This window comes from Colletes latitarsis, chromosome 14 (genome assembly GCF_051014445.1).
Source record: "Colletes latitarsis isolate SP2378_abdomen chromosome 14, iyColLati1, whole genome shotgun sequence".
NCBI classification, from domain to species: Eukaryota; Metazoa; Arthropoda; class Insecta; order Hymenoptera; family Colletidae; genus Colletes; species Colletes latitarsis.
In genome coordinates this window covers 19,633,615-19,654,805 of record NC_135147.1, presented here as the reverse complement: position 1 = coordinate 19,654,805, position 21,191 = coordinate 19,633,615, and the positions used below count along the sequence as shown (strand labels likewise).

The following is a 21,191-nucleotide window of genomic DNA, read 5'->3' as shown; positions in this document are numbered from 1 at the left end:
TGATTGATCGGTATCAAATACCCCATTTTGTGTATTTTTTAAAATTATCGATGAATTTTCGCCTATTTCGAAGCATCGAGGCACTTAACTGACAATAAGTGGAATTGTATATTTAAGATTTATATATTGCCTTTGAAATGTACAATATCGTAAGAAGTTGATTTACCCTTGACCTTGACACACATAGACGATTTTATCCATTTTGTTGAACGAAGTTAAATTTACTTCGTATCTTATCGTTCCATGGTACACTCGGAATAGATGCAGGATAAGTTTAGGATATGTTGCAGATAGGTTTACAACATGTTTGCGATACATTCATAATACGTACACGATACATTCGTGACATGTTTACGGTAAATTTAAGATATCTTCGTTGTACGTTTACGATAAGTTTAAGATATCTTCGTTATACGTTTACGATAGGTTCACGGTACGTTTACGACGGGTTTTCGATTCATTTACGATGTGTTTAACCCTTCCCATTTCGAGAATTTTTTTTTTCACACGAGCGACTAGCAATCTCGAGGCAATCTTTTGGTGTTGCTTCGAAATATTAGCGTTTTTCTTCCACAGGAATTCATAAGATAGGTTTATGACAGGTTCAAGATAAGTTCACTGTACGTTTAGAACGGAATACACGATATATTTGCAATAAGTTAACGATAAATTCACGATATATTTACGATAGGTTCACGATAAGATTATAACAGGTTGACGATAAGTTCTTAATAAGTTCACGATAAGTTCACGATATAATTGGGATAGGCTCGTGACATGTTTACGCCACAGTCATGATATCTTCATGATATGTTCATATGTTCACGATACGTTCAAGATATGTTTCTGATATCCTCATGAGTTGTTTATAACAGATTCACGATAGATTCACGACAAGTTGAACGTAGAACACGTTCAAGTATCTTCTCCGTTTCAAAGATCGAACTTCAAATGATAAAAACAAAGAAACTATTCTTTCTTGATTTGTTTCATCAACTATTCTAACATTGTTAAAAATTGGTAGATCATTTTCGCGACAAACAATTCGTTTTAACAAAATTGAGTGCATCAAAATATGGTAATCTTATAGTTACCTAACGTATAAATATTTATTAGCATGCGGTACAAGCCACAATTTTCCAGGACGTGTGACGTTAGATTACACGTAAACTAAAATTACTAAAATTACGATAATGTACGATAATGTCTACCTTGCTTCGGAGTACTACGTACAACGTTTACCTGTTTACAACCCGAACTCAAAGTCGATTTCCTAGAATATTGGTCGAAAAAACTTTTATTTGTTTTTAAGTAGTACAATCTAAAATACGGGTGACAAATATAACACATTTTATTTAATTTATATAATTTAAATAATTTTATTAGCTACGAGTTTTATGGAAATTGTTACTATCTGCCTGCAGTAATTACATGAATTTGATCTACTGCGCGTCAAATATCGTAAATATAGTATTTGCTGCTAATAAATATTTAATCGCGTTTGTGAAAACATGGTTTTATGATTTAGCGAAAGATAACGATTGCAACGTTTGACAGTGTTTGGGAAACATTTTCTTGCCGTACGATCGCCTGATTTCTTGCAATTAAAACGACATAATTGTCTGTGTTTAATATCAAGTGCATCAATTATTCGTGACAAATATTACCTTGCAGTTTAATCACGAAAAAAGAAACGATTAACGTAAAACGAACGAGTATTACTTAAACTCCAATTAATTAAAATCCTATTTATAAATACCGATGATTACTCAGTAGGTGATAATTTTCCATCATTGACATAACTTTCTTTTGTTGTTCATGTAGGTTCCATTTATTATAGTGCTATTTATATTTGCACTTACACAGGCGACAAGCCAAACAAATTGATTTCATTCATTTGCAGTCTATAAATTTTCATTTATCAAAATGTTTTGCTTTGTCATATTTTTTAATAAACATTCGAACTTAAACATACTTTTTATTTAGTGGTCGAAAGCGTATTTATTTGCAATTAATAACATTTATTCATCGATGAATATTCAATAATATTCACTCGTTTGACTAAAATTTGAATATCTATTTTTATATTTGTTCTGGTTTTATAGTTCATAAACAACTTAATTTTCATTACTAAATTTATTATCTTAGAGAAAAATAGAAAAACTTTAAAATAATATGTATAATAATAATAATAAACTAAAGAAATATGTTCTCCGTGTTTCGTGATTAGAGTTAATTACTTGCAGAAAATAATGGTCCCGTAGTTAATTAATCGCATTAACGGCGCACGGGTGATAACGTTACGAAGTGCAAGCGCAGGTTATGCAACAGATATCGTGTCAAAACAGCTACTATTGGTGCCGACAATCGGGATAAATTATCGCCTGCTTTGAGAAACTCATTATCATGGGTGTACGTCATGTGCCGCTGCATAAACCTTTCTTCGTCGTGACACGCGATTCCGATATTATTTGAGATAAAGTCGCAGTTTAAACGATTTCCTGCCCTTCGATTGGGTCTCTACCTGAAAGTTCCAAAGCAAGAATTGCATTTTTCACGTACAAAATGAACACGTACATTTATTTTTGAGCACAGTACTTATTAAAGATGTTTCACTGTTTCTATTTGTTCTGATGTTCAAGTCAAACTCTATTGCACCTAAATAATTTAACTTGCAAGCAATAGAAATTCTTTATTAAATAAATCTCAAGAGGAACCATTTGAGCTCGACAATTTAAAAAAAATTTATTTGTGTAAATTGCCATAATTTAAAGAACATGAGACCATTTGAATTGAATTAAAACTTGTTTTACATTTAAAGGAGATTGTTTTACAATATACTGAAGCAACAAAAATTTAATTTTATTAAGAGATCTGGAGAAAAGTGTAAATTGTTTAATATTTAAATATCTCTGAAATCACTGAATTTTTTCCTGGGCTCAAAAATGCATTTACGAAGATATCAAAAGAGATTTATTCAAAAGATGAGTCAGAAGATTTCTTCGAAATAATGAAAATTTAAATGCAATAATATATCAACTTGTTCAGAAAGATATTGTATTGTGGTTTTGGTGTTATTAAAATTGCGACCATTGTCGCTTCCGGCATTCTCGATGAAGGTTTCGAATCAATTTTGCAAATAACGATGACCATGAACAAAGCGATCGGTATGGAAGCGTATAATTATGCTCAACATCGTGTCGAATGCGTATCACATCGAAAGACGTAACGATATCGTCATAAAAAAGGCAAAAACGACCTTTGAGCTTGGAAAAACAGAAAGTGAATTTTATTAAATGACAGATATCGTATGGATCTAGCATAAACAGTGAATCGTAATTTCTAAAAATATTTTTATTTATGAGTATATCGTTTTCCAACGTACGATTCTTGTTGTTTAAATCAAAAACCGTTGATTATTTTTACTATCCTTAAACGTACTTTCTAGTATCATTGGAATTACGAGATATAAAAATCAGACGTTTACACGGAAGTCGTAATTTGTTGTTTCACGGTGACGATACCAAGGAGATTTAATAAATCAGAATGATCTATAGCGGAATTCCGTTCGTTCGAGCACGTGAAAGGAACACCGTGTCTTGCATAATAAATGTTTAACAAGATCGTACGAGTTGACATTTGTGAAATTGAATTCCAATCTGTTTTCATTAAAAGAATAGTATTTTCCTATCGAACTAAATCTATAAAAATGAAATAATAACATTTCTTTCTTATCTTTGACACGAATAAAAAGAAAAATTGCATTTTTCTGGCGGTGTATCTGCGTCTATCGTTTCACCCGTGGCTTTTGTTTCCGTTATCACGCTGAATCGCGATTGGTTCAGCAACAGTAGGTGAGATTTCTTTCGCGGAAATCAGTGTCGTGCGATCTCCAGTGATGGCGATGTGTACTTATTCGAAGGAAGGTTAAAGCAGATACGATTCCGGTGCACAGAAATGCACCAGGGTCGATCGAATAGGCCCGAGAGACACTTGGCAAATTAATGGCGCGCGACGATCGTGAGCGGCGCGCATAATCGTAGCTGCCTCGCGCGATTATGTCACCATCACGTGCTGTTTAGCAGCTGTGAACCACGCGGTTCGAGCGATAAAGGAACGTCTGCACGGAACAGTTGTAATTCCTTTTTTCTCTGTAACAAATACAGAACACAAAGGATATTTTCACGGAATACCCACTTTGATCCCTCAATTAACATCGAACAGAAGCAGGGGGGAAAATATTAAAATTTGAATAATGGAACGAAGTTACATTTCGCGTTGAATAAATTTAAACTTGTTTGCGCGACTGTGCAAACCGCTAATACTGTACTTTAATCGATCGTCCGTCGTTGGAATAAAATTTTTGCTCGTTTCCGGTCGTTAGTTTCTAATTTTAGAAATCTCGACGTCGCGAAGATGCATGGAACAACGTAACCCCATGTTATTGAGATTCCTATTGACGGCGATCACAGAGCTAGCAACGCTCGAAGGGGAAAAATACCGTCTCGAGGCCGTCGAGATCTGTTTGAAGGTTCGTTCAACCTTGCCGAACGAGCCACGAGAAAACGCGAGGCACAACACAGAGCGATCAACGATCGCGGTTCCGTATGGAATTTCTCCTTCGGACCTTCGCGGTTGCTTTTTATGAAACTGTCTCGAGACCAGGTTTGTGGACCGTAAGCAATTACTATGTTCCATATTTCATGCACGATTATCGCATTGAAAACACTGAATAAACACGACAAGTAATCTGAAATTAAATTCTACCGTAATATCGAGCTTCGAATAAACACGTCCCATTTCTTATGTGTTTTAAACATACATCACGGAGATTTTTATCTCGCGATTTATTATGTTATATTGTACATATTTTATAGGTTATAATTTTATCTGATCGTTCCGTATTTTTTATACCTTTCACAAGCCATAACTCATTGCTTTCGAGTCTGGAAACATGAAAACGATAAATACAGAAAATAATTGAACGGTCACTATAAAAGGCTGTATCTCAAATAATTACGAATTTTATTGATAAGATAGATCAGATTAATATAGACATGATTCATCGTACTTTTTGCTACGTAAGATTTCTGTTATAAAACTCTTTTAAGTGTTTCGTAATTGACGTCAGGAATATAACTGATAGAAAATACGAGTACGATCGAGATTTTTACATGGTCGAGATGTCACTGAAATTGTAAATTGTAAATATTACGATTGATTATAGCAAACGTCTGCAGAAATGTATCGAAGTCAACGACCAATTTATTTAGCATTCATTGAAGCAAATTTTCCTCGCTAATCTTTATCGTAAATAATTCTATTAATCGCGTCTATTACTATATTAATTGGTTTTTAGTACTCAAGATCACGTAAAGGCCATGCTATCATAGATCATTGGCTTGGTCGTGACCTCAATTTTTACGCCACGATAACAAACCCACATGGTTCTGTTCAGACAAAATGTCAGTTGTCTTGATAGCTCAAGAAATACTTAAATAATTTAACGCCGTTTTCTTTATATACTTTTCAAAAAAAAAAAATTTCATGACAATAAATTGGATAAAATACGTTCGTGGGTTATGATTTAGATTTAATTTAACGAAAACTCAGAACGCGTGACTCCGTAAAATGTGAATGAAAATATATTTCGAAAGAAAGTGGGAATTTTTTTATATACTTTCCAAGTAATTGTCGACTTAACAAAAATATTTTTCCTATCGTAAAGACGTACCAAATAAATGGTAAAAACCTCAAACTGATCGATCGTGTCGTTTGCTTGGAATAAATTCCCAATAACAGACCCACGTGGTCCTGTTCAAACAAAATTTGAATGATCTTGAGAGTTCAAGAAATACTTATAGCGTTAAATAATTTAACACCGTTTTAAAAAAAAAATTTACACGATACTTAATAAATTGGGTAAAATACATTCGTAGGTTATGATCCAGATTTAATTTAATGAATTTTACCTAGTAAAATTTGAATGAAAATATATTTCGAAAAAAAGTGTCTAAGATTTGCGTCGTCCAAAAGCGTGACCGTTAATAAACGCGAAAAAATAACACACATCGGCAATTCCGGTGTGAAAATAACACTTGAAATTCCCAGAGGCGTGAAACCGACGGAATGTTTAATTGCATTAGCGGCTGCATTGGTTGGTTTCGTTCGTCACGTTCGCTGTGGAGTATTATTCTGTATACGACGGTAAAGTCAGACGTAACGTCTTCGCGAATAAGAAACACCGCCACGCCTTTTGCGTAAAGCCGGATGAGATAGAAAACACGTCGCCTTCCTGCACGGCCTATTGTGTTCCATATTTGACAATGAGTCAACTTCCCGCGAAGATTTTAAAATAGGTCTCTGCTCGAGTCGAAGCATCAATTTTAATGTGCAAGGGCGGATCCAGAAACTTTGAGCAGATGTTTACACTTCTGCATGATAAAGAACGTCTATAGAATCAAATGTATTTTCTTTAATTTTATAACTCTTGAAGAAATAATACTTATTTAAATAATTTTATACATTCAACGATTAATCGGTAAATAAGTTAATTGAAATAAATGTAAGAAAAATGTTTCGTTTAGCAATCTTGAAGAAATTCTTTTTTAAAGTGTCGTACGCTGAAATTCAAAGTAAAATATTCTATGTAAATTTTATATTTATTAACGCGTTCGATAAATATCGAAGCTTTTTAAACGAAACGCAGAATTTTATGTATAATTAGCCGCGGCACGCTTACGTCGACGATTTTTCCCAATCCCAAAAGCAATAGGCCACAAATTTTGTTTTATCTCTTCTATTGACTCGACACGGCGACCTCGAAATGGTAATTAGAGTTTCGAGAACAGAGAAAAGTCACATGATGCATTATCAGATGAATGCGGAGCATACAGAATTGTAAATGTCGAGTGTTTGGTTACAATATTGCGCACAATCATCGAAGCAGGTGCTGAAACATTATCGCGAAAATCCACGAACAGTTTACCTATAATTCTGGTCGTTTTCTATGATTTGCATTCCACGTTGCAATGCATTTAAATGATATTCTTTAATAGCTGTTTGGCGATTGGAAAGAAATTATTCATGCCACCGCGATAATTCAAGGAAATAGTGAGAATAACTTTGTTTTTTAATCGACTCTGACATCTTTCTTTTGATCTTTCTTGACCTTTCAAGCGCCATTCACTCGATCGTCGAACTGTTTTTGTAGCTTATGTATATATTCAAGTCTCGTCACCATTTATTGACGAGTATTCATGACCATTTCATTATTTTGGGAAAAATAAACATTTTTTCGCTGCACGTCAATAAAAATTAAATTCTTCCTTCCGTTCTCTCTTGAAACATTTTATTTTCAAGAAAATCTTCTGTATTATTGTCCTATGAACTATGGCTGATGACTCTAGTTCTATCCAACTTTGTTTCACGGTTCAGAGTAATAATAACATTATTTCTGAACAAGTTAGAGGCAACGTATTGTATCCGAATCGTGTGCAGTACACAAACCGCTAAAATCGATATAGAACCACGACAAATAAGTCAGCCTGTGTCTATAATGCGTAAGCCTTCTTCTGTCAATAGTTGTCATTAATCATTCAACGTTCCGCGGTTCTATTTAGCTTGGAAGAAACTCGGTACGCTCCTAGAAGCTAGACGAAGTTTCAGGTGATGTCGACGTGAAACCGAACGTTTAGAAACTTCGACTCTCTATGGGATTCCTTGCAAATTACTCACCTTTACTATTTCCCACGAAATTCGCGTCAATCAACGACTGCATTGTTCTCCAATTTTTACCGAACGACCGGTTTGGAATGTCGGGACGCGAAACGATGGAATTACGAAAAGAAAACTGATCTTAGAACTTTCGAAGCATGTTATAAAGATTGTTCAGTAATTAGCGGTGCAAAAAGTGAGTCGAATGTGTGATTATTAAGTTGCTATTAAAAATTACACTCTGACGAGGGTACGGTTTGTAGTTTTTATTGTAGCATGTTCTGTTGCAAAATTTTAAATGCGTTTTTCTCAATCCCGTGTTGTTTAAACAACGTTGAAAATGGTAGAAAAAGTTGTTTTTTATACAGATATACAATCATACAAAGTGTTTTGTTTGATACATTAAAGATGAAATAATTTTATTTTCCCTAATACTAATTATGTTCTTCCAAGTCTGGAGAATGAACAGATCCGTCTGTTTATTCGGCTGACAAGAGACGATCTATCGTCACGCATAAATCACATGCAACGTTCAACTAATGGAACTTCTTCCAACAACTTATGCAATTGATTACACAAGAAATTGACATAAAATTGACCTGTTACTATTAAAGAAAACGGGGAGTTATCGAACATTGTATACAAACAATTCAGTGGAATTAATTACACCAACTAAGTGTGTGATTAAGAATAGTCGACGTAAAAAAAGTGTCTGTCACTCCGGAACGAGATTAAACAGGGAACTTTTTTACATACTTCCCGAGTAATTGTCGTCTTAGCAAAAATATCTTTCCTATTGTGAAGACATACCAAATAAATGGCAAAAATCTGAAACGGGTTGATCGTGTCGTTTGGCTGGAAAAAATTCCCAAAAAGATGGTAAGATGGCACGAGTTCTAGTGTAACGACCTTTAACATCGAGCGTAATTTTTTATATACTTCCCACATAATTGTCGACTTAAAAAAAATATTTTTCCTATCGTAAAGACGTGTCAAATAAATGGTAAAAATCTCAAACGGATCGATTGTGTAGTTTGCTTGAAATAAATTCCCAAAAATATGGTAAGATGGCACAGATCGCAGTGTGATGATCTTTAACATCGAGAGTAATTTTATATACTTCCCACATAATTGTCGACTTAAAAAAAATATTTTTCCTATCGCAGAAACGTGTCAAATAAATGGTAAAAATCTCAAACGGATCGATCGTGTAGTTTGCTTGAAATAAATTCCCAAAAATATGGTGAGATGGCATAGATCGCAGTGTGATGATCTTTAACATCGAGAGTAATTTTATATATACTTCCCACATAATTGTCGACTTAAAAAAAATATTTTTCCTATCGCAGAAACGTGTCAAATAAATGGTAAAAATTTCAAACTGATCGATCGTGTCATTTGGTTGAAATAAATTCTTGAATAGACGCGTTGGTCGCGACGCAACGACCTTTAGCATCGAGCTTAATGGCGTACTTCCGGTCTAGAGTAAAATGTCCCCGTGACGGGCTAGCGAATTCGACCGATCGCCGTTCCTCGACCGAATCGGCCCGGTACACGGTCAGAAGCCAAACGACTTAATCGCCGATCTGCACGCCCGGCCAGGAATTTATGCAAATCACGGTAGTATCCGCCAGACTTCGCAATTGCACTCGCGCCGGTTCAAAGATAGCGCTGACAAATTGGCCCCAGATTAAGGGCATTTCGGAGGGGGCATGCACGGTAACCGGGTAAAGGCGAAACGAAACTGGGTCTGCGACTCCTGCACGCCGCTTTCGTGTACGTTTCACTTTGTTCCCTCTATTTGCACTAATATTAACGTTCACGGACGTACGTCGATATCACGTCGGTTCCTTCGAGACACTATCCTAACTTGGACGATCGAAAAACAATTTCATTATCTTTCTATTTCAGTTTTTGTACCGTCCAGTACAACAAGTGTTACCACGGCTTCTTAAACGAGCGGTCAAACTATTTTTTTTTACGTATCTTTTATTAGTCGTTTCTGCAAAAATATAACTGTTTAATATTCACCCCTAGGAAAAATTTTACTGGGAGATTCTAGTGATTTAATTAATGTCGAGGAGTCAGTGGATTTTGAAACGTTCCAAAATTATCTAAAATTAATGAGAAAAGATAGATCACGAATGAACCATTTAATTTAAAAAAATATTTAGAAATGACCGAATTCCTAGAGACTCGATTTAATAAATTATTAAATTTATCTAGTCTGGAATGTTTAATTTTAGTTCAAAGGAAAATGGACAGAGTCGACGACATATTTTAGTACGGATCACCAAGCTCCGAAAGATAGTTTATTTTGCTTGGATCGCAAAGGCCAAAAATCAAATTTTTCGTGTCAGAAGCTCCCCACGTGTGAAGCACGTTTCGATAGCGTGAGCATCACGGGGCCCATTGTAATAATACGTTGAACTGGCGTGCTTACATATGTCTAGAACCATGCGAGTCCTCGAGTCAATGGAACAGAGAAGCATATAATTATTCGAGATACATCTGCACTCGTAACGAGTGGAGTTACCGCTGTAACATTTTCCTCGAACAACAATATTAAACGCCGCTGCTTTTTATGTAAGAATTTTAATAATCAACCGACACGAACGTGACGAGCTACTTTCATTGTTCCTCGACTGTTCACGCGGGCTCGTGGCCCCTCTCGAATCGAGCACGCAAGATGTATTCCACTTCCAGCAGAGATGGATTGAGGAAGGAAAGGGTTTTCCCACGAATGAAATAGCAATCAGAAGAATTTACGACGCTTTAACAATATATCCCCACGTTTGATGCACGGAAATTGGCACACATTATTTTTTCCTGGCGTTTCAATCGAACTTACAAATTTCCTGTATACTCATTTTTTTATTTCTTTTATGATTGTTCGTGTTCTCATACGATATCAGGTTTCTTTTACTAGATCTGGTTTTTTAAAACAGTTCACCCCCTCCTTTAGTAAGGGTGACTAACATAATAAGGATGACTGACGACAAGAACATGATGCATAAAGTTATGACTTAAATTAAATTTACATCGATTCAATGTTATAATGTTTTTCGAGCTAATTTTTATACCCCTTCGTATCAACTTTAAGGGTTGGTTTCAACCCCATAGATATGAAAATGCAGTAAATGTAGATATCCGTGGGGGATATTTGGAAACATCTCTTTGTATTTAGCTTCTTAAAACAGTTCACCCTCTTTCCTAATAAGGGTGACAGTCGACAAGAACATAGTGCATAAAGTTATACCGTAAATTAAATTTACATCGACCCAATACTATAATGTTTCTTGAGCTAATTTTTGTATTTCTTCGTATCAACTTTGAGAGTTGATTTCAACCCATCAACAAATGTGTCTGAAATATTTTTCTAAGCAATCCTTGGGGGGCTATCTAAAGACGCCTCATCGTAAATAAATATATGAAGTGTTTTCATTCATGGCCTGTTATTCGAATAAAATTCTGTCGATCTCTGGCTGCAACGAGCGTCGAGACTGTGCCCAGCACGTGCGTGTTCGTGCCTCGTTACGAGTATACAACGCGGTCTCCTCCACTCTTGCATTGTATTTACGTGTCTACGGTCGGTACAATGTACGATCGTTTCCACGTGGTCTATACACGTTTCAGGTTATCCCACTCGTATCTATGCGCGAGTACGCTAGCTCTCGAGTACGTGTACCTCTCCGTCGCGATAGAACACACAGGGAGACACGCCTATGCCTGCCTGGAGAGCAGGTGCATCGGCCTGAAGCACAACGAGGAAAATTATTGATTTTCCTTTATCCACGGAGTCGGTGGTTTCCCGTGCTAGCATGGCGAGGGGGTGACGCCGTCCCTTGGCACGACTGGGACGCCCTGCATTCGAAGACAATGGCCTTAGGGTCAGTGAGCTTCGTGCCATCGTGACACCGTGAAAATCGAACAACCAGGCACGAAATCTTATCAACCAGCCTACCGCAACTTTTTTTTCTAGTTTCAAGTTCGGCTCGAATGAGATTACGGAAGATATTCCGCGGCACGCACCGCTGGTAATTATTGTTTTCGTTTCGAGCACGATCTAGGGATCGATATAGGTTAAGGGAAAGCCTTGCACGTCAGAGCGATATTAACCCCTTGTTGTACAATGACGAATCTGACTCGTTATTAAGTTCTTCATGTCAAGTTTCATAATTATGAGACCACTCGTCATCGAGTCTTATACAGGGTATTCGGCCACCCCTGGGAAAAATTTTAAAGGCAGATTCTAGAGGCCAAAATAAGACGAAAATCAAGAATACCAATTTGTTGATGGAGGCTTCGTTAAAAAGTTATTAACGTTTAAAGTTCGGCCAGTACAGAATTTTTTTCTCGAAAATACGAAGGATTTCGAGTGTATGTCTATTGACCAAAAATGATTGTTATTGACCCCCGCATCCAATAATAATTTTTTCAGAACGATTTGAAAATTTTTTTTTTCGCCGAAAAATTTAGGCACCTACCCCCTGTCGATTTTTCTTAAAAATTCGTTTTTTATTTTTAGTACTTTTGTTTGACGCCCTACAGAAAAGTTGTCTAATACTTTTTTGTAGGTGCCTATGAGCCCTACTTCAGAAAAAAGTTTCATTGAAATATATTCACAATTGCAGGAGTTATGGTTGTTTGAAAATTTGACCATTTTTATGCAGTTTTTCTAACTTTACGGGGTCACGGAATAACTTTTCGAATATTTTTAGAATTTCTACATATTCTACACTAAAATACGCGTCGTTTGCTTTTTTAAACATTAAAATCGTCCAATCCGTTCAGGAGTTATGACGTTTTAAAGATATGCTTGAAAATTCGGGCAGACATTTCTGGTCAGAAATTAGATTTTCGGTAAGGAATTTTTTTCTCGAAAATGGTTAGGATTTTGAGGGTATATGTATTGACCAAAAATGATTAGAATTGACCTTTGCAATCGAAAATAATTTTTTCAGAACGATTTAAAATTTTTTTTTTTCGTCCAAAAATTTCAAAACCTACTCGAATTTTTTTCTCGAAAGTGCATAGGATTTTGGTGGTACGTCTATTGACCAAAAATGATTGCAATTGACCCCCGCAATCGAAAATAATTTTTTCAGAACGATTTGAAATTTTTTAATTTAATTTTTTAGTAACTTTGTAACGAAGCCTTTGTCAAAAAATTGATATTCTTGATTTTCGTCTTATTTTGGCCTCTAGAATTTCCCATTGAAATTTTTTCCAGGGGTGGCCGAACATCCTGAATATTAAAATCAACATATTTTTACATTTACGAGGTATTCATAAAACAAATCTATCCTTTTTCGTGGCCATTCCTTGTACGAAGAAATTTAAAGAAAATTAAATAATATAGGTTTGACCAATTATTTGAAATTAAGTAGTATGTCAAGGGGAGCCTAGGAGCGGCGAATTCTTTACTATCTATTTATTCATATTTTTATATTATCCAAATAATCACGTTCGTCTTAATCGTTTTTGGAATTGAACCGTAAAATATATAATAAATCTTCTTTTGAATTCTATAACGTTTAGAGGGAGCAATTACAATTAGTTTCAAGTTATTTGAGATAGAATAAAAATTGCAATATAGAACCTCGATTATAGCACGGGAATTGTGGGGGATGGTCGTTAAGCAACAAGTAAAGCAGAGTACAGTGGTGGATGTAGCAATTACTCATTGGTTATCTCATTTGTATTACCATAATTGCAATACCATCATTGTTTGCTTTTAGTCATCGTGAACGAACCATTATAAATAAAGCTAATAATTACAGTGAAATAATCGGACCTATTTTTTATAGTTTCAAAAATAAGCAATACTATCAATGAATTCTTCAAGTTATTTAGCGATTGTTCCTTGTAAATCTGGTTACATTTAACTATTCTATTCCTATCCACAGATGCGGTTGCAATATTTAGACCAGCACTCCCTCGGTTAAATATACATGTATTAAATGACTCCGCAATTGCAATTGCCAATCGATAATATCGATACACCTTGAACACAATCGTAACTTAAGATGGAACTCTATCTCTGACCGAGTCCTACCTCAACGTCTATCTTCAATTACAATACATGAATTCGAACGCAACACTCGTATTACGCAGTAAATTATCCGTGCATTTCTTTTTTTCAAAAGAAATAGAAACAACAATACCGACTGATATCACCCTATCTAATCAGTACGTTTTACGAATATGCAATTTGCTTCCTACATATATTTCAAATATTTTTAATTGACAAGCACGAGTATTGTTATCGTACTCTGTATCAGAAGACAGTCATCGGTTTTTGTATTCTAGATAATCATGGGAATACTAATAATACTAGTTGTGAAACAATTATAAATTCTGTAAAGGAATTTTATCTCGTGTTGATATTATAGTCTCACTATCTCATTATCGGTATTATAGACGGATTAAAATTCATTACTCACGACTGAGATTGATCTATTCGAGCATTCTCTAGTTAATAATGGTTTATTAATTTTCACGAAAACTTTTTAAAAATGTCAAATTGCAATCGACATAGCGTGACTATTTCTTACTATAGGTTTCCCTTGGCAACTGCAGTTAAAGTCATTTTATCTGCTTGGCTTAACGAAACTATTTTTATTAACGAGCACCAAGTATTTTTCTTTGGAACGTCGAAGAAAAACGAGATTATGTTAGACGGCTTCTTCGAGCGGAATGCAAGGCTAACACACGAAGTTGTATGTCAGATTTCTCTGAACGGAGAAACAAAGTGAAAACAATAAATTTTTCGTTTATATAAAAAACATATAAATGCAAAAAACTAATATTAATTGCTTAAATGGTGTAACGTATTATTCGATGCGAATAAATTATCGTCACAGGCTGCGCGACAAAACAGAACAACGCACAAAAATAATATTTGCTAATGATATCCAATTTAGAAGTCAGATTCGAACGAAGAAAAATGTCGTATGAAATTATCGTCCAATCGGAGGAATCGAACGATTTCTCGGATTATCTTTCGAAACGCACGAAATCCTTCTGTCAGAGTCAAATTCCTTATCAACATAACCCATACTACTATTACTCCGACACTAACCCAAACGAGACCGCAAAAATTTGAATATTTTACCAATGGAAGTACATTATGCATATACGGTCTCTTATGTAAATTTAAACAGATTCCATCGTTACAGTCGGAGATGGGTAAAATTCTAATTCAAATAAAAGTTTCGAGTAACAAATATTACAAAATAAAATATTATAGAACGATAAGTATACGATGAAATATTTCACGTGATACAAATAGAAATTTGACCGATCGAATAAACGTCACGAACAAATTCCTATACGTTGCTTTCGTTGGTTATCTATTGTCCGATTAAACTATTGCTGCAATATTTCCAACCGTTCGAAGAATCCATGTACCGTAATCTCGTTTTTCTTCGACGTTCGAAGAAAAATGCTTGGCTCTCGTTAATAAAAATAGTTAAGCGGTAACAGGCGACTCACCATTTTGGATAGAGTAGTCCCACTGGTTCGTGTCCTCCATTTGAAATTGAGGTCCGCGAAATTGAGATCCGAGTAAAGTTTGCACCGTGTCGTCTTGTCTGCTTCTGGTCCTCGATTAAACCGAACTCGTTACTGTGGCGTAGTTTTCTCGAATCGAGAGAAATTGTCACCGCGTGCTTCAAGATCGAACGCACCGACGATCGAATTGAACTCGAAACGTGATCGAGAGACTGTTGACAACTTAAAACTCGTTTTCTTCCCCCTTTTATTTTATACTTTGCGTTGAGACGAGTCGAACCGCGAATACGCGAACTGTACGATCGTATCGGTGTCGATATTTACGAACGTACGACTTTGAAAGTATTTCGAAAGCGCTACTTTTCTTCTTTGTTGTGCAATACGAACCGAAAGGTCACCTAACCCACGCGAAATCGCTCACGAATGTGACGCCGGCCGGCCGATCGCTGGATTTTATACGCGGGCCAGTCACGTGACCTCTTACTACACTGGAGAGAACGACCGCGCATGCGCGGGATATTGTTTACACGTGCCCACGAACCATGCCCTACCATGTGCACGTTAGCACGTGCTTAGTTATGATCAACATCGATAATTTTGAAAACTCGCGACTCCCTAAATGTTTACATATCGATTCTATAAACCACTTTAACGAGTTTCATGACGTTTCTAACGAGTTTTCGAGCCTTTATTTATGTTTCTACGTACGCAACCGATCTAATTGAATAATGTTATTTGCAGCGCGGTTTCATATCCGGAACCTGCAGTTTGAGTTGCACCGTGTGCTTGGGATAGTCAAAATTGTAACGATAAATTTACAGATTTCGCTATTTGTAGGCAATTTATATAGTTTTTTTTTATTTAATTCTATAAATAGCGTATAAATAAATAGCTACGTTTGTAAATTTCTACACACTTTCTAATGTCTATAAATTATTCAATTTGCGAATTTATTGCAACTTTCTAGATAATTTCTAGAACACCTAAGTTGTAGATTTATTTAGTTGCTTGTAAAAAATATAAATGTTCATATTTGATCGAACATATTTAGTATTTGAAAATACGTATTATTTATTAGATTTTTTAAAGCACCATAAACTATATTTGTCACGTTTGACAAAATATAGTCGTAACATTATCCTACGTTTTGTCCCTATTTTCTAGCCCTTTTCAGTACTACTTTAAAATAATTTATTATTTACATTAAGCATACGTGGTCGCAACAATAAATATGGATGTAACCTTTAACACGTCACGCGTTCATATAATTTAACAAAGTAAACGATTTTGGTTTTTCTATGCTATGTTTTATCGCTATTATGCACACTTGATGTAAATAATCGAATATATCTATCCTTGACTCTAATGCTCCGTCTTACGAGAATTTCTTTCTTAGGCGAACGTTGTCTCTTGCTTCAAAGGGCGAATAGCGCACGTCTATAAATTTTATTTAATCCACTGTATGTATATGTTTCCACACTTAGTCGATAAGACAAAATAATGAGAATTTTATCTTTACTGTCGCGTTAGGAAAATTTCTACGGACGCCGAGGTATAAAAAAAAAAAACGACTTTTTCGGTTGTAAGTCACACGCGCTCTTTGTTAATCTTGATGACACGATAAGGTAATATAATACTCGGCAATTGTCATACCTTCGAGAAATCAAATACGTCACGAAAAGCTCTGCTAAGCACTTTTAATTCGACATTGTAACGAGTTTCTTTGTTGTTTCAACGTTTAAAATACAGCGTAATTTAAAAAATTCGCGGAAGTAGCTTTATCCAAGTTCCACAACATAATCGAGCATCGACATCGATTGATAACCGACGAAAAGAGAGATTAGATTAGTCGAACATGGCTTCTCCATTTCGTTTGAAGTATTTTCCATTCTCCATTTCCCAAAATGCAGTTTACGTTTTCTTATTTATCACCAATATTATGTTCATAAAATATAAGTCTTACGAATAAAGATACAAAAAATAAAAATTTTTATAACAGTTATTAAACAATATAAAATAATTCTAGATTAAGTTACGTGTAATACTAATCCTCACGTATATTTGGATTACTTTTACACCTAATTTTTCCACGTTTACACTCTGCTATTTTCACTTTTATTTCATTTTAGTTCCTCGTTATTTCGTTTTCATTTTAACGCAGTACAATCTTACTTGAATTGTTTCGAGGATGACTAGAGGCTACTAATCGAAAGTGTTTACGTGTAGTTTATGAATAATAAATGATTAGTTATGACTACATTCGATGTCATTGAGTTTTATGAATGACGCTCAAGTGTTTACATTTGACGTAGTTCTCTTTGATATGAATTTTTGTTTTCTTTGCATGTTATATCACTCAGATACAGCTAACTTCGGTATAATTAATTAATATCAATCTATACTCTCAGATACATATATTATCTATAATATTTAGTTCGTAATTTAACCTTTCGAAGTTGGAATTTTGATACGATTTTCAAACAAGTTTCACTAACTAATAATTGCTTTATCAATAGTTTTGGACAGATTGTAAGTAAAATATATTAGGGAAAATCATTATATATTTATTCCTAGTTGATTATTCGTAATTGACACTCAGTTTATTCTCTATTTGGGAAAGTTTATTCCAATAAAATTAAATAAATCTTCATTGGAACGATCTTTTCAATAAGAATTTTCTCGAATATCGTCCGACTCTAATTGATTAGATTGTTGCACTCCGTGAACAATCACGATCTGATAACAGGGCTGATCACAGAGTGTGAATCATAGTAATATCCTTCTTCTGGAGTCGAGGACCGGGACATTCCCACCATACTTTCACCACTCAACCGTCAAGTACAGAATTATGTATCTGGCTTGACGAGTTTTTTCTGACGCGTAAATCAGTGTAAAGGACATCTCTTGTATCTCGATCGCCTAACAAGATTTTTGCATTTATGACTCAATTTTTAATCGCGCGTTACGTATGATTGATCATTAACCGGAAGGCGACCGTTTGCTCGCACGTATTTATCAGTTATAAATAATTACAGGCAACGTGGAATATTCATTCCGTGTTGTTGCAATTATATCTTCGATTGCATCGTTGAACCACTACGGCCGAGCAAACAAAATAATGAAAACAAACATTAAAGTCTCAGTGCAGCGAACGTTGGACTGTTTTATCGCGAATGTAATGAAATTTTCTTTGAACACTAGCTTCAAAGATTAGTCTATGATGTAAATAGCAATTTATAACCTCGAAGAGCAATCTAGAAAAGAAAACCAAACGATTGGAATGGTAACGATAATAATATAAACTGTTTGAAACGGATGTGTATCAAATACGGAGGGATGAAAAGTTTAAACTCGGAATCCCACGCCCGCATATCCGTTCATTGGAATATTTTAAGACGAAGGTGGTCACTTCTGAAGTTCTGCGAAGTGGATGGTATAATTAGAAGTGTGTATAACAAAAGTGGTTTGCATGAATCGCGCGCGGACCGTTATGGAAGCCGAAAATGAGTATTTTGGTGAGACGCAGGATATCTCAAAAATAAAAAAAAAAAGTAATGGCCGTGGCACGATTCACAAATAGCGATTTTAACACTTGACGGACGGATTCTTCTCGCTCTAGATTGTCCCCTTTTTAGTAAAATTGAATAAAGATGCGCGCAAAACGCGGGAGAAATGCGGCGTTCGATCTCCTTTCGCGTACAGACGAGACGCCAACAAGGAACTCGCGTCGAGGAGCTCGTGCCACTTTAATTTCATCAAGCTCGGATAACATTGTCACGTCAGTGTTATGTCATGGAACGTGCCCGATGTTCGCGTCGTCGTTTCGTCTTCATTATACCAATAAACCAGTCACTCGCACTCCGATGCCCCCAATGAAAATTAATAAATTCCCCAGCAAGTTCCATCATAAAACGTCAATGGGACGTTCACTCGCTTGCGTCCTCAGTTTTCTTTCACAATTTTCCACTCGACCGTCCGTCGAAGCCAATTGCTTTCATGGTTCCCTCGAAATCAGAATCAGGACCATCTTCGATGAATTTATTAAGCGGGGAACAAATACAGTACTTTTTCACTGAGAAACTTTTCGATCTAAGATTACCAGATTGTCAATCTCGATACAAGAAAGTTTGGACTCGTGCCATTTAAAGTAAAACGATTCCAGGTATTCGTTCATCAAAAATGGTCGAAAGAAATGACGAAGCTACACGAATGGCTCGTATATGGCAACGGAATTATTCTATTAATGGTAATGACACATAAAAATCGGAACGCTGTGATTGAAGTATGCTTCTAAGATGCATGCGAAATTGTCGATGTATAAAACAGGCAGACAAACGTTAATACTTTTTTTAAATATTTGCGATGTGTTGTTCCAGGCGAAAAAATATTTAGATACGAACCTGGAACTCGCACAGCAAAAAATTTGTCTATTTTCGTTTCTGAATTCACGTATGTGCACTGTAATATTTCGAAAAATGGTCACGTCGACGCGTTACTAACGAACGAACGCTTCTATCGCGATTTACTTCGCATTTTAATTCCTCATGCTGGCGAACGAGAACCGATATTCCGTTCGAATTCTTTTCTAACTCTTACGTAATCATCATTTCGCTCGACCTTCACGGTAATTAAATCGTTCCGTATTAACTAGCGATTATGGAATGAAAAATCACGAAGACATTGCGACTGCATCAGCGAACGTGTCGAGTATTCGTAGATCAATAATTTTTTTTCTACCTCAAGTACAAAAGCAATATTAACGTTTATAATAATAAAACGTTTCGTCCTTGGGTATAATCTTCTTTGATGAAAATCATTACAATTCTGCGAAAGAATCGTACGATAGTGAAATCATCGTGTTGTTTACTTTGTCTCTGGTACGATCCGTCGTTGCAAGCGATTTCGATTCGATCTTTTATCATTCCTTTCCATTACCTGGTTCGCGAAACGTGACCAAATATTTCCACATTATGATCGAAACGATTTGTGCAAACCGCGACTCGCACTAATTTGGTTAGGATAGTCAAGTCGATCCTGCGTGTCTGTTGTTATGCGCGTTAGTCATTAGCGTGACTACCGTGTGCGTTGAAAATGCTAATGACATACGCAACTGCGTTCTTTGGACTATTTCCAGCGTCAACTTCGTTTATTTTCGCAACATATTTGTTGTGTGTGTCGTTTGCTCCTTTTATTTCGCGATGGAAGACGCGACACGACGATTATCTGACAATTATTATTGGAATGAGGAAACGGGTCATGGACGTTGACGATGATCAAGTTATCCAACGCGATGTGTCGAGTAATTTTTCTCATTGTTCGATACCTCCACGAATAAATTATCCTACTATTCAGAGGCGTGAAATTTTTCTTTCCTCGTTAATGATTACATTACTAGCAATTGAAAAGTGACGTAATTATTGATGTACGTTGTTTCTAAAAAAATTGTACCGATCCTTATTTTATTATATTATATTCTACGATAAGAAATATGGTCACTTGTATTCTTCAATAAATTATCTTCAAATGGGAATTCCGACAAGAGTTGAATCATATTTTGGTCGCGTCACCGATGACTTTCAAAAGATTTTAACTGCAAGTGATAACTAAACTTGGTGGGTCATAAATCCGTAAAACTGAAGAAAAAACATTAACTCTGAGAGTTTCTTTCATTTTGATTGCACCTAAGTCAAACGCCTGACTGAGTTTTTATGTCCACTTCGAGGAAGTTGAATTATTTGTTCTCCATTTGCCTTATATTTTTCATTACTAATTAAAGAATTAAATTTGCAAAATTTAAACAGAACATAGTAAACAAGTAACACTCCTTGGGTAGTTGGTGCAACTATCTATTTTGTAATTATGAAAATTTATTTATACGTAACAAGATAAGAACACTTTCTCTACCATGTTCAATAATAGATCTTAAAATTTTCACGTTGAATTTTTTCTTTTCGAATATT

The 21,191-nt window shown here is 35.4% G+C and overlaps 1 protein-coding gene across 1 annotated transcript in view; it reads right to left on the bottom strand.

The window, feature by feature from the left end:
- Nucleotides 1-15,670, bottom strand: part of Cah1 (carbonic anhydrase 1) — a 40,879-nt gene extending 25,209 nt beyond the window's left edge. Inside the window, exon 1 of the mRNA XM_076781401.1 lies at nucleotides 15,214-15,670. Coding sequence (XP_076637516.1) covers nucleotides 15,214-15,253 — 40 coding nt within the window. The 5' untranslated portion in view covers nucleotides 15,254-15,670. The remainder of the gene's footprint in view (nucleotides 1-15,213) is intronic.
- Between the last annotated feature and the right edge of the window lie 5,521 nt (nucleotides 15,671-21,191).